General features: G+C 41.2%; 1 protein-coding gene across 4 annotated transcripts in view; it reads right to left on the reverse strand.

Annotated features, from left to right (window-relative positions):
• Nucleotides 1-23,504, reverse strand: part of dlgap2a (discs, large (Drosophila) homolog-associated protein 2a) — a 221,366-nt gene that overhangs the window by 193,138 nt on the left and 4,724 nt on the right. For all 4 annotated transcript variants that reach the window (XM_049595251.1, XM_049595248.1, XM_049595247.1 and 1 more), the window contains exons 2-3: nt 9,347-9,401; nt 8,829-8,876 (exon numbers count right to left, since the gene is read on the reverse strand). In XM_049595251.1, the coding sequence (XP_049451208.1) occupies nt 8,829-8,876; nt 9,347-9,401 (103 nt within the window). The remainder of the gene's footprint in view (nt 1-8,828; nt 8,877-9,346; nt 9,402-23,504) is intronic.

Raw genomic sequence — 23,504 nt, forward strand, 5'->3', positions numbered from 1 at the left:
AGCAGGGTGCAGTCCAAATATGTAATGACATAATTTGCAAGCATGTCATTACGTATTTGGTCCAGCAGGGTGCAGTCCAACTTGCAAGGCTAGAAAACGTCAACCAGATAGCTTATGGGGAGAGCGAGTGATAAAAGGCAAGTGTGTGGAAGGATACACGTGTGACTGTGGTGTATTTTTAAAACAAGGTGTTATAGGACTATAGTTCTGATTTTTTTGAAGTAGGGTTGTCCGGGAAAATTATCTCTAGTCAGTGTATTACCTACGGTAGACTGAGGTAAGCACACCTCCAGTTTGGAGAAGCAAGCTGGAGTGCCAATACAGAGGCTAAACTAAGCTGTGGACAGGTGCAGCGGCAAAATGTACTGGCGTTTTAGCTATACAAAAAAAAGTCCCACCTAAAAAATCCATAATAGTTAAAAAAAACTATATTCAGTGTCTTTTTACTGCTTTACCTTTCCATCAGACAGCCCTTACCAACAAGGAAGCCGTTAACGCCTTCAGTTTCCCGTCCATGCTGTTGTCAGTGTCACCAGACTCCATTGCTGAGCATGGGAGTTGGTGCTCTACAGCTACCTCAGTCTATTAGTTTGCCTGTATCATTGGTTGACTTTGGTGAATCCAAACTAACCCTTTAAAATACCAAAGTCACACAATACACAAACAAAATAACTGATCAAGGCAGTGGTGAACCAGCAGCTCCTGTGTTGAGCAATGTCTTTTTTTTTCTGGCCTCAAAGTGAGCAATATACAGGCTTCAGTTCCGTTTTGATGGCAAGGTAAAGCAATGAAAATATTCTCAATACAGCATAGACTTGAACTGTTATTGATTTTCTTGCTGAGCCCTTCACAGCATCACATTGCTTAGCCTCCGTGGTGCTACTCCTGCCTTCTTCTTTAAACTGGTAATACACTTACTATGGATAAGTGCCTCATATAGCCCCACTTCAGAAGAACCAAACTACCCTTTCAACAAAGGATCTATACAATATACCTCTGATTTTGCAAAAAATGTCATGATAGTGCCTATCCTGCAATTATGGGCTGTATTTAAGCAATGTGTTACATTATTATGTTTCAATATTTCTTGAGAAAGGTCCATGTAACGGCAGCTTCGGCATTTTTTAAATCAATCAATGCAGAGGTGGTAAGTGTGTGTGGGAATTCTTATCATTGAAATTTCATCTTCAGGGATCAGGTTCCCTGTGGCACAAGGGAGACAAAGCAAGTGCTGTACATGATGCCTTCTTCTCATCTTGGAAAAAAAAAAAAAGATAATAATTCCTGAAAATGACTAATACATTTGAGCTGAGGACATCTGGCACTACATACAGACCAAAAAACCAAGCATTTTTAATGTATTAATTTAGAGATTTTCAAAAGTAAAAGTCTCAAATTTCTACCTTAAAATGACTTCAAATCTGAAACTTGAGGTGCTATGAAAACACATTGCTCATAACTCTTGACAATGACAGATATATTTGAGTTCAAGACATCTTAGACTACACCCATATTGACCTTTAAAGTCAAGCATTTTTACTGTATAAAAGTTTATTAATAAACTGTGAAATATTCTGTCTCCATCACATATCTTTGAAACAAGTGCAAAAATATGTGTTTATACATAAGAGTATCTAATATAGGAATTGGCCTTGGCCTAAAAAATACAGTTTCAGCCACATTCTACCCAATCTTAGAAATCAACAGCCCTGGATTTTCATAAGGTATTATTTAATGATTATTATACGTAAACTACTGTTGTATTTGCTGTTGTTTCAGTGGTTTACTCATACAACATATCGTTGGAAAGCTACGCTCCTTGCAGATCGACTAATGTGGACCATTTCAAGGCACAACCACCATGACAGATTCAGTTAACGCTTCTGTCAGACAAAAAAAGCAAATAAACAATTATCAGTCATCTATGAGGCATTATTTTAATCCAAAGATTGATATTACGCAAACAAAAACGCTGCTCATGCAGTCTTACACTCCTAAAGGTCCAGACAATCTAAATCTAGCAAAAAAATAAGTCCAAGCACATTATTACATCCATAGATATCCACTAAGTGCTATTCATTTCGAGCGTCTGAATTTCGCCACATATTGTCCGTGGCTTCTTCCATGCATGTAAATACACCGAATGCTCTCTATTAAAATGGTGGCAAACTCCTGACCTTTTCATTGACACCTCACTTGAGCCAACAGGAGATTCTATGCCCGCCCCTTAGCCTGCCATAGCCAACAAGGACCTGTGCTTACTTCCTAAGTCCTATGTCACTTCTCAGGCTACTGAGCCAGTCAATAGCCAACCATTGACCCGATGGCTTATGGGTCTTGAAGTCAATGACACTCTTTACAGAGTAATTAAGATTTCCTTACAGTCAGCATAGGTTATAAATGTATAGAAATTATTCAAAAATGCCTCCTCTGTTGTCTTCAGGGAAAAAACAGTCTCTCTTATCAATTTAGGTTTTTTACAAGTGTGTCACGCCTTTAAACTGCCTTTTAATGCTACCCTCAGCCAAGCAAAAAGCAGATAGTATGCTGCTTGATCAGGCCTTACATCTGAATTGGGAACTTTAATCTCAACGTCAACCAACAATAACCAGCAACAAACACCTTGTCCTGTCTAGCATGTGGCCTCCCCCTCAACAAACCCAACCATGGCCACCAAATCTGTGCAAATACACACACATAAAAAGTGGCCAATCCATGACTGACACCCTGACACTTAGACATGTCACTCATCTCAACTTACATTCAGTGTTCTCTGAATATCTACAGGCCCTGTATCATGAATATTCAGCTAAACTGTTCTTTGACCAGCGTGTCCTGTTTTAGAGATCTCTGATATCACATGGGAGCTGTTCACAAAGTATTGCTGAGTTTACCTCTAATCCATTATTCCTCTGTGTCATATTTGTTTACAATCAATTTGTTGGCGCGGCAGTGCAGTTGCACAGAGACAGGGGCCTGGAGGAAGAGGCCATGTTTCAGAGCTACCAACCCTAGTAACAGTTCAGTGGGTACGCCTTGGCTGTGCTGGGGGGAGTGCAGAGAAGGAGAAAGCAGGAGGGGGAGCGGGGAGTGTGGGGGTGTCAAGGGTACCGACGAACAGTAGAAAGTAGGGGAGGCTGAGGAGGAGAGATAGTGCAGGATTTGTCAAGAGTTTAGCAGACATGAGGAGAGTTCCTGAGGGCCTTCAGGACACATACGCGAACACACACACACACACACACACACACACACAGTCACTCTTTCTCCTTCACTGTACACTGTCAGCTCTCACTCATTCTCTCATCTTTCTCTCTTCTTTTCACTGACATCATGCAGATTCACTCATCTTTCTTGCTCTTTTGCTCATGCAGTCCATACATCTTATTTGTTCTTTGTATTGTTGTAATACAGCCTCTCCCTTTCTCTCTGGGTGTCTCTTTTTTTTCGGTGATCGGGTATGAAGAGCATACAGAGTTGGCATCAAGGCCTCTGAGAGCTATCAGAAGGAGACAGGCTCTCCCTGGTTGTCGCGCTTTGCTACAGATTGATATCAAGTCTGCTGGAGGACACATTATGCATTTGTGCAGTGACTGACTGAGTATGTGTGTGTTTATAAAAAATATGTGTCTATGTACAAAGTGTGTGTGTGTATGTGTTCACAAAAGCAGGCTGGACACAGAGGGAAGGCGACAGCTCGCCCGTTAATTACTCAAGCTAATAGAGCAGCTGCTGATTCACTCCCGTGTCAGTCAGATTCACAGCGGGACGGGGAGGCTCGGGCAGGACATGTGAAGCATTAAGATGGACGTGCTGTGACTCTGGACAGAGGCTAAGTGAGGTAAAGAGAAAAGCCATTAGACTGATGTAGTCCAGGGACTTCAGCTGTCTCTGGATGAGGACACAACAGAAAGTTTTCAGACAGCGGACACAGACAGTTTTCAGGGTGCACTCAGGATTAAGTTTAAAAAGTTCCCTCACAGGAAATAATATGAGGTTCTTAACAGGACTTTAAAGCACAATTTGCCAGTATTTTGTTATGATTTTGATCTCACAGAAACTTCTCTTGCTTTCTAACTAACTTCTCCTCCGTGTCCCCAGAGTCCTCCTGGCCAACTTGTTTCCATGGCAACATGTCCTCAGACAAACCCCTCCTCCCACTTTATGTTGACACAAAAAACGCAGCAGCAGTGGTGAGTTAGTTAATTAAAGACAGTTTCAGTGACAGTAACCCAACTACTACTGCACTCGCACTGAAGCTAACAAGCTACATTTTAAGGATTGAATGTTTTGACAGTTTGCATCATACAATAAGGTGGTTAGTTCATTATATGTTTGTCAACATAAATTAAATATATTTAGCAAATGTATTATTCGCAAATGAGATTTATGATATTTAAATGTTACTATGATATGATGCTAACACTCTTAGTCTGAGAAGTGTTAACCTTACAGGGATAGTTTTTCGAATGCATGAAGTAGGGTTGTATGGGGTACTTATCCATAGTCAGTGTATTATCTTAAGTACGTGGTGGTCAGCGTGCCCCCAGTTTGGAGAAGCAGCTTTATTGGGAATATTTCGACTGCTTTACCTTCATATGGCATTACTTTTTCCCATCTGTAAAACTCTGTATTCCTGCGCATATGGACAACTGTGCCGTGTACAGTAGGCTTTTACGTCGCAGAGCAGCTGTTTGGGTCACAGTGGTTTATGGAAGAGACAACAAGTACAAGAAAATAAGCAATCATGACAGCGGAAATGAAACACAGTTCACTGTGGAGACAAGACAATACATTTTTGAACCAGAGTATAAAGAAGAACTTTTGCAGAGGGAGACTGCATGAAAGAGAGCGATACCTAGAAACAAGTTCGACAGTTGAGAATATGTAGTGCCAAAGGAAAGGGTTGTCCGACGGCGAGGTAAAGCCATAAAAATACTGTCAATATAGTGTTCAGTCAGCTTCCAAAATTAACTTTTTGACTCATTTGCTGAGTGGGCTGGTGGATTTTCATCTACAAGTGTATTTTTATACCGGCCAAAAGAATTCATTGCCTTTTTGTGTCACATATACATTTGCCTCTGTACATTTCATTGAGGTAATGAGGTACTATGTTGATTACAAACTCGAGGAGGAGGTCAGAGCAAAATCTGAAGCAAAAGGATTATAATATTTTGAACAACTCATCACTACAACCTCAATTATATGTGAAAGTTCCCTCTGGTATGCAGTGATGCGTACATGTCTAGGGCTTTTTTTGTGAAAGGTAAGAACAGAAGAAGTTAATCTAATGCACTGCCACTAACAATGTGGGAGACAATAAAGAGTTTGCTGTCTGTGTTACACTACGTCTCCGTGTTATGTTATTATCAACACTAGCTTGCAGCAGACTGGTGGAAAGCAATAGTTTAGTTGATCAGGCCAATGTCCTGTACAGTGTCCATTTTGCAGCTAACTCCCATCCACAGCAGTACATACCTTAGCTTCCTTGGTGATGGGAGTGTGCTGACTGACCTATACTATAGGTAATACACTGACTGTAAATAAGTACCTCATACAACCCCACTTCAAAAAAATCCAAACTATCCCTTTAGTTTTGTACATTGTAAGCATATTGCATTATGTCCTAACTAAGTTTTTTCAAGAAAATCCCAAATCAGGCTGATGATAACTTCTCCTTCTTGATTATCTCACCCCTGAACTGTCATTATGAGCATGTTTTTAACAAACAGGTTAATGCTATTGTTTGTCGTTTCCAATTTAAAAGCACCTTTAACTTAAAATTTAAATTTGCATTTCTTAATTCCGCTCTTTTCATAAACACTGAACTTTCACTTTTTTAAACAGCACAAAAAGAATTTCAGCAACTTCTTTCCTACATAGCACAGTAACATGCATCAATACCATGATGTGTTTTTCACACACGCATAACAGTAGCAAACCTCATGCACAACAGTTGGACTTTGCATGCTCCACCATTTAAAAATCAAGCGTTTCATAATTATATTTACTAATAATGTTAATATTTACAGTGAAAAATGCAACACAAACAGTAGGTGCACTTACCTGGACACAAAATAAAACACATGGGGACTGTAAATGGAGGAAGTGGGTAATGTTTGTGTGTGTGGGTGTGTGTGAAAGTGTGTGTAGAGGGGGGCTGTAAGACTCAAGGGAGACAAAAATCGATGAGGATATAAGGCCATGAATGCAAAACAGAAGTGTCCAGATGCTGCAAAGGATGATAGAAGGGCTTCCCAGAATGCAACAGTCAGCATATCTCTTTACAGCACCTTTGCATTCATGGTGTAATTATGTGGCATAAGCAATGTGAGACACTGTAAATCTAAACTTTAAATCTACTTGCACTCTGTAACACAACTACCCTGCTGCTCATTTGGTGGATGTGAACATGTTGAGCATTGCTACATATAAATCTTGGAAAGATCATCAGATTTTAGCTTCCAGTGAATTACATGAGTGGAAATTACTGGTTACATTTTTTCATGTTGCTAGAGCAGGGGAGTGGCTCTGAGCAGGGGATGGAGGAGATGATAAAAGCATGCCAGAAATTCAGCATGGACATGAAAAATGGCAACAGAATGGTGAAATATTCAGATGTTAATTAATGTCTATAAATAGGAATAGTCTGTGATTTTGTGGCATAGAAATGCTGAGCGCTCATCAGCACAAAGGGTTCCGCTTTATGGAGTACATTAGGAGCAGAGGGACACACTGATAACAGAGAGAGAGTGTAAGATTACGATAAGCCTCATCCCTGCAGTTTCTATGCACTATGATTTTAAATCTGAGGAACAGAGGCGGCGAGCAGCTGAAGGAAGTGTTTCTGAGGAGGAGGTGGATTTGTAAGAGCTGTAGAAACTGACCAGGAGAGGGCGCCCCTCGCTCGATGGAGTACAGTAGGGCGCAGCACATGCACACAGTTCATGGACACACACATGCACACAATGCAGCTACTTAATCATATTCACCAGCAGGAGATACCAATCTTTTCATGGCCATTACTTTCAAAGTCTCTTTTAATCTTTCTTGCTCTTTGTCATTTTTTAGATATTCCATCCCCCTCACTCTACCCCCTCCCTCCTCCAGCCCTACACTAAATTTTCCACTCATGTCTTTCCTTAGGCAGACCCAGGCCTGACTCAACACTACTGTACTCACTAATGAGCATCCTCATCCGACGCCAGTGTTAATTTATGCCTTCTGTTTAGCATATGCAAATGCAGCATCTCTACATCATCAAATCAGTAGAGGGAAGCGACGCTTATTGGAAATGGACACAATGCAGTCTTTGCATCCACTGACACCGCAAGCTGTGTTGCCACGGAAACAAGATGCCAAGGTAGACGTTATAAATACTGAAACTACTGGGGGCACTGAGGTTGTTCACAACTGTGCCATTGTGTGTGTGAGTGTGCCGTGTCGAAGTTGCTCAGCAAAAGCTCTGACTCGTATTTGAGATGGAACCGGTGGCTGAATGATGATCTGCGAACTTTGGCGAAAGTAGTTTGAGGTTTGTTGATGCGCCACTGCTGAGTATTCAAGAGAAGTGCCATGTACTGTGTCTTCTTGACAGCGCAATCTATCAGAATAAGGACATTTTCAGGGAGGAGCAACGTTTTGTAAAAAAGAAATGGAATTTGTAAGCGAGTGCAGTCAAGCTGATGTTGCTGTCGTCAACATTAAAATTCATACTATGTAGCCTATACACTAATGTATATATATATATATATATATATATATACACAAACACACACACACACACACACACACACAAACACACACACCGTAAACTACAACAACAACTAGCTCTCTATCACAGACATCTGCTAAAATACTCCTGGAAAAGTTTCAGAGTTTCACACATCCATATTCATAAGGTTATTATAAGGTTATTTTAATAAGTGTCCACTCTGTCAGAACACCTTGTTCTCAGACCAGTCGAGAGGTGCACCCATGGGTCCTCCATATTCATGCAGCGATTGTCAGCCACCTCAAGTAAACACAGCAGCTTGTCCTGCTGAGAAAGTTAAGTCTTATAAAATATTCCACAAAAAATTTGAGCTACAACTCGTGAATCTCTTCACGTGCTTTCCTGTAATTGATTTCACTTGCGTGGCACAAGAAGAGGATTGTTCCATAACTGCAAGCCCCACCCATCTGGCACCCTTTAAATAGAGCAATGAATAGAGTGGATTGGATTAAAATTTGGCCCAGGTCTGGCTTACAGAACTTTTATGCTCAAAATAACAGTAAAACTGCTGATTTACCGGTTTGCCAGGTCTCTTATCTGCTTAAGTGCATATGATCTCGCCTTATATGCCCCATCAAACATTAATTTCACGCTGCGAGATGCCTCACAGTTATCAGTTAGAGCTCTGAGTTTCAAGTTTCCAAGTCTCTCTTTATCGCCAAGGTTGCTGCGCCCTTGCTCTTATTCTTCAGCATGTGTCTCACACCTGGGAAGGGTGTGCAGTTAGCTTTCTAATCATGCGTCTAAGAAAACACAGCATTCAAAAGGTAGACATCAGCCTTGCGCTGTTTGCAGAACAACGGACAAAACAGAGGAGCAAGTTCACCGCAGAAGGCAGTTATTATTACTAAGATGACAAAATGGCCATGAGTCTGACAAATGAGCGAGCTGCTGCGTGGCTGACACGCGTTGCAGCGGCATTAGTGAGGGTTTGTTAGTGGGATGGATGGCGTGGGAACCCATGTGCATGCAGTCTCATTGCAGCTGAGAGGTCAGGTTGCCCAATTAAACGCACAGAGAGTAGTAGTAGATTATTGTGAGGACTGCGGCCAGGTACCTGAGTATATCTCCCTGCTCTTCAATTTCATCAGCAACCTCTTCACACCTGCAATGATGTGAAGAAGCCTGTCATCATCAAAAGTCTGCGGCAACTGCAACCAAAAATGTCCCCCGCCCTCTGACATGTGAGTGGAGAAAATCAGGCCATACAGAGAACCCCATGCGATCTTTGATCCTTTGTCAATTTTGCTAATGGTAACACTGTGTGGCAGCAATAAAACAACTCTATAGTAACTATCGCAATGATAAAGGGATCAGTTTGTTGTTGTCACTACATATGTGAACATTTATCAGTCAGTGGGAGTGCATATAGCCAGCAGACGAGATATGAGCCCACAGATGTACGGTGCGCACACATAAACAGGTAGACAGACAAATGTAACCCACCCACTGAGCATCCATCCCCCCGGCATCACCACCCACTCATTACTCCCACTGACTGGCTCTCTCCTTCTGCCTCTGCTCTGTGTGTGACTGGTGTGTTTACTGGAGAGGGGACATCTGTTTGGTCCTTACCTGTGTTCCTGTCTGGTAAGATACAGCAATGCTTCTTCAGTATGCCTGGCAGCACCTTCCAGGAAACAACACAGAGACAGAGAAGGGAGAGAGGGGGGAGAGGGAAAGATGTTAATATCACAGCAGCTCAAAGCAGATAAACAAGGTGGAGCTCAGAGGAAACGCACTGAGCCGTGCTGCGACCCACAATTACAGAGTAGCAAAAGACACCCATTTCTCACGCCATTTGCATCAAAAGGAGCTGCTCACATATTTATCTAGGACCTTTCTTCTGCACCGTGATCTGAGCAGTGGAGCACTAAATGACGGTCCCGGTGTGGATGTGTGTGGCGAAGGTTCATTTTTGTATCTCCGATTCGAACTACAAACAGTCAAAGGTGGGTTAAATGGTGTGTAAAGGAAAATGTGATATGCTGACAGTCCGATGGGCCCGAACGGCGCAGAGATAAAATATTGCTTGACTGAGACGAGGAGAAAGGTTGGCAATGTTATCAGTCAATCTGGGGTGGTCACGTCAATGGGCCAATTTTAGAAGCTTCTCTGCTCCATCAGCAGCTTCGCTATGCCAGGAAGTTGTAACAGCACATACAACAGCCAATTATTGCACTGCTCACAAGCCTGGGGTGGTCATGATAATCAATACTACATGCTTACACTACAACCTGCTCTGTGAGGAGTTCACTAAAAATCTCATCCATCGTAAGCTGGATCTTAGCTGCTAACATTTTGCTTCCACAAGCCAACAGTTTACCTTTTGTCCTTGGGAAACACTGCGAATCACTCACAAAGAAATCAAAACAAAGAATCAGGTTTTAATTTCTTCTTATGATGCAACAATTTTTTGAAGCTTTGCTGTGACACTGAATCCCATTATTGGTGTTCACAAGGCACAAACATGCAGTACTTCCACTAGCCCAGGGAACCACAACAAAGACGGAGATGCGGAGGTGGCTCAGCAGGTGCTATCAATGCCTCTTTGTCCTTGTCTCTGAGTGACAGGCTCATTATTGTCCAAAATGACTTTGCTAATACAGACAGCCTTCCTCTTTTTTCCTCCCCACTTCATTTTCCCTCATGATAGTGTTGAGATTCTTTTACATTTGCACTTGGTGGTTATCTCCAGCTCCTCCGTCTCTCAGAGTTATTTTACTTCTCTCTGGGACTGAACGAGACCGATCAGATAAGTGCCCCTGTTAATTAAAGAGAGGGGCATATATAAAGGTACCTCTTGAAAAGAGAGAAAAGACCAGGAATAAAAAGTAGAAATGAACTATAATGGCTTGTCTCTAGGGGATGTTCAATGAGATATCAGCCACCTACATCAGTCATACAGGAGGAGGGCTTCAAGTACATAGGTGCCTGTAATCCAGTCTCATTTTCTACTGTATTAGCAGCATATCAAGAGGAGAGGTAATCCTGCACTATTATAAACACTTCCGTGCTAAAATGTGCTTATAAATCCCATTTGTCCTTAAAATCTAGTCACCTCTGCTCATAATGGACTGTCAAACTTAACTCAAGTTTAAAGGGACAGGTATAAACTAAGAACCTCTATACTGTAAACACTTTACAATTTGTTCTGGTGCAATTCAGTGGTAAATTTGTTTGATTGCTTTAGGCCCGTTTCCACCACAGGAACTTCGGGGTCATTTTACGGGGCCGGGGCCGTTGGTGCGTGTCTCCACCACAGGAACCACCCCCGAAGGACAGAGTTTCGGAACTTTTACAGGGGCTAAACAAGTCCCTGCCTCAGAGTAGGTACTCAGAACGGCCCCGAGAAACTCCTGGCTGGGGCTTGGGGATTACTTGGTGCTGATTGGATATACTCAAGGCGGGATGTGACGTTTTGTAAATAACAACATGGTTATCGTAGATTAGCTGGGCTAACCATTAGCTGTTAGTGGTGTCTGTAATAACTCAATAAACGGTCCGTGAAAAAAATATTTTTTCCAGCGGATATCTTATTTACAACATGGTTGAGCTAGCAAAGCAGTTTTGTGTTGCTATGTGTGGTATTTATTCAGTTTTGGGAAATCACGATGTCTAGAAAGCATCAGCTGACAGGGACAGCTAATAGCAGCAGCAAAGCTAACATCAGGACTTCATCTGTTAAAAGCCTCCCGTTGTCGGATATGACATGAAACTACTCAAGTTAGCTCAATCATGTTGTAACTAAGACATCCACTGGAAAAAATATTTTTTTCACGGACCGTGACCAGAGTTATTACAGACACCGCTAACAGCTAACGGCGTCACTATGCCCCTACATCGCCCCGGTCAAAATGGTCGCGCAACGATTACGTCACATACAGAGCCCAGTAACTTTACAGGAACCTTCCTCCTACTCCGCTCTCTCAGTGGAGACACGGCGGTTGAGAGGGCCAAGTGAGAGGACGTTCCTGTAGTAGTTCCTGCCCCCCAAATAGTACCAGGAACTTCTTCAGTGGAAACGGGCCTTTTGAGTCCTTTGGCCTCATGTAAATATATTATTATCCTAAACCTTACTTTTTCTCAAAGGTTTGCTCATACGACTGATCCAAATCAGAGTCACCATACCACCATAGGTTGCCAACGCGAAATGTGAATGGCCCTATCTAGAGCCAGTGTGTGGTTTGTCCGTTCTGGGCTACTATACTATACTATAACAACATGGTGGACTCCATGCAAGAGGACCCACTATCTATATGAACAGCCCATTCTAAGGTAACAAAAACAAATCAATTCTTATTTTCAGGTGATTATAAACTAATGAAAACATAGTTATGAATATACTACTTCTGCCAATATGTCTCCCTAAATCCTACACACTGGACCTTTAAAGTAAATCCCTTGATTCAGTTTGATGAATACCTCCTGTCCATAAAGAAGTGCACATTCATGAACCTTCGGTACGAGGCTTTTGGACCAGTAAGCTTAACAAGCTGAATGCTACGTTGAACTAATCTTATTACATTTGGAAAAAAAAATATACAGCTTAAACTGTGAGAAATATAACATTCTCAGTGCCACTGAACGCAACTAAACCTCCAAACCAAAACCTTCTACTCCACTGAGGCACACTTGGAGGCACGCTTCGCTAAGCGAGCTCATTGCAAGATGGTAAGTGACACCATTACCAAACCACATATAGCAGGTCTGGCCTTTGGAGCCACTTTGGTTTTGCTGTGAATTGTGTGGGCGATGGCGAGAGACTTGTGGATTAAAAAACAACGGTATCTGCAACAGTATTGCATCTGCTACATGACAGTACGTGACATCAGTGCGAATACTTCAAACATGTCATCTATGCAGACTTCACTCCAGCGTGTATACGCAAAAAATACATGAAACTAGATAAAAATGAAGGGCAACACACACACTACAAACTAACACTATCCCCACAGCATTTAGGCAGCCATTCCCAACTGATTCAAACAAGGCAAAAGAAATCACTGTGGCAGTTGGTACTGTTACAATTGTAGCCACGGATATGAAACCCTACCCTGTAGATGAAAAAGCAGACTTTACAAACAAGCTTAAAGTATTAAACCTTGGTAACAAAATTCCTTCACAGGCCCATTTCAGCTTGACCATAATTGTTGTTTGTACAAAAGAAAACAAAAGCCCAAACTATGATGTTTACATTTAAGATTATAATAAAAGGGAAATTTCTTTGGCATTTCATGAACGTTAATTGTTTCTTTTGTTTGTATTTGTCTGTAACTACAATACTACATTTTCATATTTTATGAGGAGCTGTTTGAGTTTTAATATGCTGCTAAGAAGACACTCCAGAAGATGGGTCACTCAGGTATGGCTCCATCATTATTAATTTTTTTTTTTTAAGTCATAATTTATGATGTTACTTTTAAGAAATTAAAAATTTTAGAAATCAAGAAAATTTCTGTGGCATTTCTATGTTTTTGCTCTGTCTAAAATGTACAGAACCATGACAACACTGTGTTGTATCGAATCAAACCATGAATTTTGTGAGCTGTTACGCCCTTAATCATTAACATAATCAGTACCCCTGAAATCGCCACATAAGGCTATCTGTTTTGCTCCAGTAGGCAAGTAGGCAAGTTTCATTCACAAAAATTCACGGAGTGAAAAAAATCCTTTTCCACAGCGTAACATCAAGTCCTGCTTTTGGTAATCAGCAAATGAAAAGGTACGTTTTGCAGTGTCAGTAGTCGTTAGGGTTACAGCGGTATGCCGGTTTCAAGGTACACCATGGTATGAAAATTGGCACTTATTGTACAGTGTACTGCTTATCAACGGTATCTACACATACTTCCATGAAAAATAGTTTCAAAATTCAATTACAGCAATTAAGCATTTGGTCAACCAAAAACCTCTTCTGTTTTCATTCCTAATGACTAAAAATACTAATAACTATACTAATGACTAATAATAACAATACTAATAATAACTAATAATAATGATAGCAACTGTGCTATACAGATACCATCATAACGTGAATCTGCCATACTTAATGAGACGTTATCATACCTTGCAAATCTCACACTGTTGCAACCCTAGTTGTAGTGTGAGACGACCTGAAACAATTACATGATAAAAATCTATAGCACAGCTGTCAACGCTGTGTCATCACAGCAGCTCTGTACTGTGATGTGCACAGGTATTATGAGCAAATGGTTTGACTTCTCTCTAAAGCAAAGCAGTTCATGAGAGCTATGGGAGGCAGTCAAGGGGGAGTGACAATCACAGAGATATGAGAACATTATAGCTCACAGTACGTTACACTGTTGGTGCAGCAGAGGATGATATTGGACAGAGACCTGTGTGAAGGCCCTCAAGCTGCTGCTGGAGTGAGAGAAACAACTATACTGAATGTATAAGTTGCTGTGCCGACATATGAATGCCAATGCCACAAATTCTCTTTAATCACACATAGGTTCAAATCTATTTGTACAAGTGACTCCTGCGTAAGCCAAACATCTTGCTGGATCATCAGAAGCACTTTTATCCTCACTTAGAATGTAATATAGAGTATCTCCAACTAAATATCCATTTGACCCTGTCTATTGTTACCAAAGGTTACTGTAATAAATGAAGATTGTAGCCATTCACTAACCACTATTTTACAATTTACAACACTTTATTAGAAACACATGTACTTGTGACACACTGAAAATATTGGCAGATTCCAGAGAAATCGATTATAAATTTGAGCCAACCCATTATTTCAGCAGCAGATAGTCCAGGATATGACGGGTGCACAATTGTAGCCTGTGTGCTCGATATTATCGCCGCTGTTTTCCCACTGTCCAATCAGATAAGTTGAGAGGTGTGCCTTCTGTGGTGGTCACAACAAGTTTCCAGTTGGTAAACAACATTTTTGTTATGCTAGGCCCAACAATAGACAGCAGATTGGCAAAATGCCCCCAAGTCATCCTTAACTATGCCTGGAAACACCCATCAGGTGAAGCTCCTGGACCTATACCGATGGTACTCCTTGTGATCCACCTTCTTTTTTAGGGTCTCATGTACTCACACAGATCTCCGGTTCCCTGCACCCAACAAACTATCTGCAAGTACCCTCTGCCTGTTAATTTTCGGAACTAACTTCTAAGGAGTAAGGTGGTAAGGAGGGGATGGAATGGTTGCCTGGCAACAATTAAAAGGTCCAGCAAGCGTTTTTACTAGTGGCATTCAATAAAACCAAACACACACGGCATTCAGGTGCGCCTCACGTTTTGTAACCTGCAAAACCCTTTCTGTGTGATCGCGGCCTGAGCCTGTTCATCGATTAAATCTTTTTTTTTTTTTCTTTAATTTTGGATTTGATTTTTTTCCAGATAAACCTAAGTATTAAATGTTCCAATGTGAATTATCCTGTGTTAAGCATAATAAACCTTTCAAAATCCCAATGCATTATCTGAAAATTGCATTGTCACAAAGTCAAAACCTGGTCAGCTTTTCTTATGGTGTGAAAAGTTGACACTCTGGACATAAATGGTTTTCACAGAACAGTGTAGATTGGTAACATGGTTCTTAAAGGGCCAGTGTGTAAAATGGGTTGAAAACAGTGACATCAGTGGTCAAATTCTAGATTGCAGGACTCACTAGCTCACCCCTCCCATCGGGTAAATGACGGTGGCCTCGTAGGGACAAAAAGCCTTGCGCACGAGTTTTTCAGGAGTAGGTCTATCTAGCAACGAGGTGAATATTTATTTAGAAATCTAAACCATGTTACGATACTGTAATGAATCACTCACGAGCAAGAGACCAAAGTAGCGTTCGGGGAAAAAGGCCAGTTTACTTGAGCACTCCAAAAACTCCGGTAACACTCCAGGGGGTAAGAGACTCCGTCCCAAACTCTGACTCTTCTAGCGTAACAGACACACTTCATAGACACATACCCGTTTACCATTCCGAGTGGGGACCCCCTCCCCTCTCTGCTCCGCCAATCTCCAGCCCGCACACTGACTGACAGCGTAGCGGGTAAACAGTGCTCAGCTGTTTATTTAGCCTAGCAATATCTCCGGACTATAGTGCAATGGATGACTTTGAACGCGATTTTGAAGATTTTCTTGTAGTGGACACAGACCCAGAGCCATACCTGTTTGAGCCGGAGCATACAGATGAGGAACTCCATGTGTTTGATGCTGAGCGGGCGAGAAGAGAGGCTGAATGCACAGAATGGGATTCGGTGCTACTGCTACCATCGTTGGGGAGATATATCATCAGGAGGAAAAGTGCCGCAGAGAGTGCATCACAAGGAGTGAAGTTGCGTCTTCTTTTCCTCGCAGATGACGGTTCGGGTTCATTCTCTCCTGTTGCGTGGTAAGTGTGGTCCATTCGCAAACTTTATAACTAAAAAAACTTTTCACTACTCTCTATTGACGAACTACTAACACTCTCTGCTGTTTCCTCCTCCTTGTTCCTTCCTTCCGCTGTCTTCGTTGGTTCATTTATACACGCGAAACGCGTTCTCTGGCTGGCTGGATTGTCCGCTCGGTCTGCCGTACATACATGGCGGTGCAAGATGGCGACCTCACTAAAACAAGGCCCTTGCTATATATATATATATATACATACAGTACAGGCCAAAAGTTTGGACACACCTTCTCATTCAATGCGTTTTCTTTATTTTCATGACTATTTACATTGTAGATTCTCACTGAAGGCATCAAAACTATGAATGAACACATGTGGAGTTATGTACTTAACAATAAAAGGTGAAATAACTGAAAACATGTTTTATATTCTAGTTTCTTCAAAATAGCCACCCTTTGCTCTGATTACTGCTTTGCACACTCTTGGCATTCTCTCCATGAGCTTCAAGAGGTAGTCACCTGAAATGGTTTTCCAACAGTCTTGAAGGAGTTCCCAGAGGTGTTTAGCACTTGTTGGCCCCTTTGCCTTCACTCTGCGGTCCAGCTCACCCCAAACCATCTCGATTGGGTTCAGGTCCGGTGACTGTGGAGGCCAGGTCATCTGCCGCAGCACTCCATCACTCTCCTTCTTGGTCAAATAGCCCTTACACAGCCTGGAGGTGTGTTTGGGGTCATTGTCCTGTTGAAAAATAAATGATCGTCCAACTAAACGCAAACCGGATGGGATGGCATGTCGCTGCAGGATGCTGTGGTAGCCATGCTGGTTCAGTGTGCCTTCAATTTTGAATAAATCCCCAACAGTGTCACCAGCAAAACATCCCCACACCATCACACCTCCTCCTGGCATGTGGAATCCATCCGTTCACCTTTTCTGCGTCTCACAAAGACACGGCGGTTGGAACCAAAGATCTCAAATTTGGACTCATCAGACCAAAGCACAGATTTCCACTGGTCTAATGTCCATTCCTTGTGTTTCTTGGCCCAAACAAATCTCTTCTGCTTGTTGCCTCTCCTTAGCAGTGGTTTCCTAGCAGCTATTTGACCATGAAGGCCTGATTCGCGCAGTCTCCTCTTAACAGTTGTTCTAGAGATGGGTCCGCTGCTAGAACTCTGTGTGGCATTCATCTGGTCTCTGATCTGAGCTGCTGTTAACTTGCGATTTCTGAGGCTGGTGACTTGGATGAACTTATCCTCAGAAGCAGAGGTGACTCTTGGTCTTCCTTTCCTGGGTCGGTCCTCATGTGTGCCAGTTTCGTTGTAGCGCTTGATGGTTTTTGCGACTCCACTTGGGGACACATTTAAAGTTTTTGCAATTTTCCGGACTGACCTTCATTTCTTAAAGTAATGATGGCCACTCGTTTTTCTTTAGTTAGCTGATTGGTTCTTGCCATAATATGAATTTTAACAGTTGTCCAATAGGGCTGTCGGCTGTGTATTAACCTGACTTCTGCACAACACAACTGATGGTCCCAACCCCATTGATAAAGCAAGAAATTCCACTAATTAACCCTGATAAGGCACACCTGTGAAGTGGAAACCATTTCAGGTGACTACCTCTTGAAGCTCATGGAGAGAATGCCAAGAGTGTGCAAAGCAGTAATCAGAGCAAAGGGTGGCTATGTTGAAGAAACTAGAATATAAAACATGTTTTCAGTTATTTCACCTTTTTTTGTTAAGTACATAACTCCACATGTGTTCATTCATAGTTTTGATGCCTTCAGTGAGAATCTACAATGTAAATAGTCATGAAAATAAAGAAAACGCATTGAATGAGAAGGTATGTCCAAACTTTTGGCCTGTACTGTATATATATATATATATGTATATATATATATGTGTGTGTGTGTTTGTAAAAGCATAATTATAATTATGATTAATAATTATAAGGCTATGAAAACCAAACTAATTTTATTTTATAGCAATTATACACTTATATACACATATTAATGGGTAGAATATTAAGATTCAGATTCAGATTGACAATAAACCGTGCCAAATATTACACACTGGCCCTTTAAAGGTAGTTTTAATTAGTGGGTTTAACACAGATACAAATACATCATTACAAGGATATATAAGTAGCTGTAAGATGTGCAACAAAATGCTACTCTGTAAACAAGTAAAAAAGGAGGTTGCGTGGTGGGGACAAATATCTCTGCAGAGATGAGAGAGGCAATGATTGGTTTGTAATGACTCAAACAGCTGCATGATATACAGCTCTAATTGATGCTGGCTAGCTGGCTGGCTGGCAGAGATTTCCACTGGAGGAGTGTGGAAAACGAACTGTCAGGGACACTCTTCAGTGTTTCAGACACTCAGAGCTGTCACTTGCCTCTCATTTACGCTTTAAAAGGATTGGAGTCTGGAGGCGAGGCGTCTAATTTCACATGAGAAAATGCGTTGGGCATCCGTTTGTTTGTCTTTTTAAGCTTATCCTGGGATGAGCAAAAGGGAGGATTTATGCCACCATGTTTTAACAAGACAGATTTACAAGACAAACCAGGACAATCCCATGGACACGTAACTGGGACGACTGGAAATACAAAAACTGTTGAGAATCTGTGGAAAATCTGGCTTGTTGTTTTGAGTATTTGCACAGATTTGTTTTCTCACATTATTCATACATTTGAATAGCTGGTTTCATTCAAATCACAGTTTATAGCTAGCCTGGTTTTTACAAAGCCCAGCTGTATGTGAAATAAATAACCTTGATTATATCAAACCAAATTAATTTTCCCCACTCATTAAATCAGCCATTTAATTTAACAGTTTTGCAGTTTTTGTTGTGGTCAATGGAAATTCATTAAAAGAAAAAAATTCTCATAGTGAATTCAAAGCAGTGCCCTTAGGACTACAGGCCCAATCTTGTGAATGAGTCTTCAGATCCCATTGAGTCAGCCGGTTAATAAAAGGCTCCATTTGGCAATGTTGTAGCAGTTTACCATCAGGCTCTCCCGATAGGACTGGTTGCCATTCTCTTGTAGCCTGAGGCTGTAAGAAAAGGATTCAGCTGAGACATTTAAATGCTGAAAAGTAAATGTTTTTGATGCCTCTCCATATTGTTACCCTGTTACATCTCTAATGGCATATCATTTTGGAATGCACAAGAGAATATACTATTTTGGTCATCGAGTGGGCTATAAAAAAGCAAATGCTAATGACGGCTTTATTTACTTCTTATTTTCTGCATTTTAAGCATATTTGTTCAAGAATGCCTTGACTGAATTTCTCATAACAATCCCAGGTTCCCATGATATAAGCCATCAACGCGATTTCGATATATATAGTATATCATTCTACACTATAGTGTGGCATCACATATGTATCCACTATAGCATCAACCTAAGCCACTTTTAGAATGACTCATCAAATAAATATGAGCCTCTAGCTAGAGTAGCGAGTAGCACATGGAAATTCACTACTGCATCATTTTAAGTTATTAAGGGGGTCTGAGAATAGACTGAAAAACAAGGCTTATGCATGTTTTTTCACAACTTTTTTGATTGTTGGTTTAAATATAGCTACATGTCTCGGATAGAGCAGGCACTAAGCTACATGGATCTTTTCACAGAGACATACTTTACAGTGTAAGAGCACTCAAGAGAGACAAAATGCAAGTGGAAGGAGAGAGAGAGAGAGAGAGAGAGAGAGAGAGAGAGAGAGAGAAAAAAAAACAAATGCATGCTCATTAACTGAGATGAACAATCAAACAGGCTGACTCAGGTGAATCACACGCCATTTGAGTCCACGAGGAAAGTTTTCTCTCTGATATCAGCTCTCCGAAAATGACCCCAGATACAAAAGTACTGATTACTTCCCCCCCCCCCCGCCCCCGTGAGAGTCCATTTGTCTGGGAGATTGTGTTTATCTACTGTTTGATGGAGCCTGCCTCATCAGACAGGAGAGTGAGGGTCAGAAATAGGCTCCCTGATTTAGCTCGTGCACAAACTAATAAAAGGAAAGTTACAGCATTAAGAAGTTCAAGTAAATGAAAACTTCTTATTTTTTTCCCCAGTAGTGACCACATAGTGAACCCTGTCAACCTAGTTGTTCTAGACGTTGGTGTAAATGCCTCCAAACAAGTCAGGCTCCAATGCACCAGGTTATTTAATGGCTCTGCACATGATCTGAGGCTCGAGGCAAGACAGCCTAGTTTGATCATGCCACGGAGCGGTCAACAGGAACCGCTCTTGTCCCAGTGGTGTTTCGGGATCCTCGCAAAACAAATACCTGTCTACATACTGCCCACTGGCCACAGAAACACACTGAGATATACAGACTCACTGCCTTTCTCCCCACACTATTACTGCTGGGTACAGGCAATTATCACAAGTGGCAGTGTATAATAGGATATCTTGGCGCCTGCTGCTGAGGGCTAGAGTGCAACTCTTGGTGAGCTAATGGAGATCTGAGAGGACGGACGGGAAGTGGAGTCACTCCAATGCATCTCAAAGCTCTTCCCGTTTGCCTTCAGCGCTGTCTGCCCCGTTCTTACCCAGGCAAGATATCAAATGCAGTGGTGTGCCGATGGAGCAGAAGATAAGGTTTACACTGTATCCACTCACTCCAGCTTTAGCAAAAGAGATATGACACACAGAGTGCAACACTGAAATGACACAAAAAATGACACCTCTCTAACAGTGTCTCACTATCAAATCACAACTGTAACTTTCACAAACATCTGTGCTATAACCACATGACTCCTGAATCCTAGTTTTCAGTTAGATTACTCATGTAGGACACAGTGAGGCAGCAAACTTAATTAACAACCATTACTTTACTTATTTCAAGCATGCACCACCAGAGACACAGGTAGGTAGATGAAAGGGAAACTGTGAAGCTGAGATCCCCTCCAGATGCTCATGCATTGAGGCAATTGGTGCATCTGGAAAGTGCAGAGACGTGTTTGCAGGGTTGGATGGAGGTCAAAGCTCTTACCTAAAATGTATGGAGCTACATTAGGGTCAAATGTTTTGTACTTGAAAAAATAAAATTTGAAACTGAAAATTCATGTGTTGATCTTGAATTTTGAAAAATACAACAATGTATTCAAAATAAAAATAAGTATATGAAACGTTTTTTCAGGTTAAATATAATTTTGATTCACTTTGGTAATTCTTTTGAATGAATAATTTATTTTCACTTTTCACTTCCATATATATTTTAACATTTAAGGTCTTATTTTTTTCAGTTGCATGTTTTATCTTTTCAGATTCAGATCTTATTTTTTACAGTTTCAAATTTTTTTTTCACTTCCAGATTTTTTTTTTTCACTTTCAAATCTGTTTTTTGAGTTTCAGACTTTTGACCCTGATGTGGCGTGGGGGGCGTGGCATCAACTGAGAGGGGTGTGGAATCGTGAGTGACAGTGCCTTCAGGGAATGTAGGAACTAAAAAAATTCCGACTCAACACTTACATACACCACATTCATGTGACTGGCAGTGTATAAATTGATGCCAGTGACAAACTTCCATTTAGAAATCTGTTTTAGACAGTACTGAGCACCAATTGCGGTATAAGAGCGATAAATTATGCCAGATTTTGCAGTTCAACAGCCACAGTTCCACATAGCACTGTGAATGCAGTGTAGTGTCCGCTTTGCTTGCGATGATGGCATCCAGTTGGACGGGTCAATCTGCTGGAGCCCAAACATCCAGCACACAGGTGGGAAATGTTAACTAAGTTTTGGGAAATCATAACAAATATTAAGGGGTCGTTTTTCTGACAACATACATTTTTTTTGTGACGTCTTTTAAGTGGCGAATTTGTCAGAGCTGGAAAGTGTGATTGTCCACAGCTCCATCATCACGGCCCTGTTGATGCTTCCTCATCCAGCTTTTTGTGGCACCAGGTGAGTAGGGAGGTGTTTCAGGATTGTTTCCTTTTCCCCAAGCTCAAAGGTTTCATCCAGGGGACACGTCTGGATGTGGAAGCATCAACAGGGCCGTGACGATGGAGCTGTGAAAATGTATGTTGTCACAAAAACGACCCCTTAATACTTGTTATGATTTCCCAAAGCATTTCTCAACATTTCTCACCTGTGTGCTGGATGTATGGGCTCCAGCAGATTGACCCGACCGACTGGATGCCATCATCGCAAGCAAAACGGACACTATGCTGCGTTCACAGTGCTATGTGGAAATCGGACATATCAGCAGTTAAAATGTGGCTGTTGAACTGCAAAATCTGGCATAATTTATCGCTCTTATACCGCAATTGGTGCTCAGTACTGTCTAAAACAGATTTCTAAATGGAAGTTTGTCACTAGCATCAATTTTTACACTGCCAGTCACATGAATATGGTGTATGTAAGTGTTGAGTCAGAATTTTTTTAGTTCCTACGTTCCCTGAAGGCACTGTCACTCATGATTCCACACCCCTCTCAGTTGATGCCACGCCCCCCACGCCACATCAGCAAATTTGGTCAAAAGTCTGAAACTCAAAAAACAGATTTGAAAGTGAAAAAATAAGATTTGAAACTGTAAAAAATAAGATCTGAATCTGAAAAGATAAAACATGCAACTGAAAAAAATAAGACCTTAAATGTTAAAATATATATGGAGGTGAAAAGTGAAAATAAATTATTCATTTAAAAGAATTACCAAAGTGAATCAAAATTATATTTAACCTGAAAAAACGTTTCATATACTTATTTTTATTTTGAATACGTTGTTCTATTTTTCAAAATTCAAGATCAACACATGAATTTTCAGTTTCAAATTTTATTTTTTCAAATACAAAACATTTGACCCTAATGTAGCTCCATAAAAATGACCCGTGGTTAGCTCTCGAAAGGTGAAATCTACCTAGGTGCACTGTTATCATGGCAACAGCAGCATCCATCCACAGTGGTTTATGACTATTACTGAAAAACACATGATGCTGGGTATTAAGTCAGTGAACAACAGCAACTAGGTAATAGTTAGAGCTGGGTATCTGCACTCCATACATTCAAGGTATTGACCGGAATAACTCTGTACCAAGTAGTATTGAAACTTCTCCACTTAAACAATACCTGCATTTGATCCTTTATGTACCCAAATATAGACAAAAAAATGTATGGTTTGGCTTGTAGCCAGTCACTGCATGCATTCTTTGATTTTATGCCACATGTGATTGGCCCACTACCGCAGCAGCTAAAATCCAAAGTGTCTGTGGTGTGGTAGAGTCGAGTGCAGAGTATTTGACGGAGTCGGCAGTTCAGCCTGCTGGAATGCCACCAAAATATTCTGTGTAACATTCAGCATGGCAATAGACTGAATCACCGTGACAATGTGCTAACAACAGCAATCACTTTCAGGTAGACAACCGGCAT

Source organism: Epinephelus fuscoguttatus, linkage group LG14, assembly GCF_011397635.1.
Source record: "Epinephelus fuscoguttatus linkage group LG14, E.fuscoguttatus.final_Chr_v1".
NCBI lineage: Eukaryota > Metazoa > Chordata > Actinopteri > Perciformes > Serranidae > Epinephelus > Epinephelus fuscoguttatus.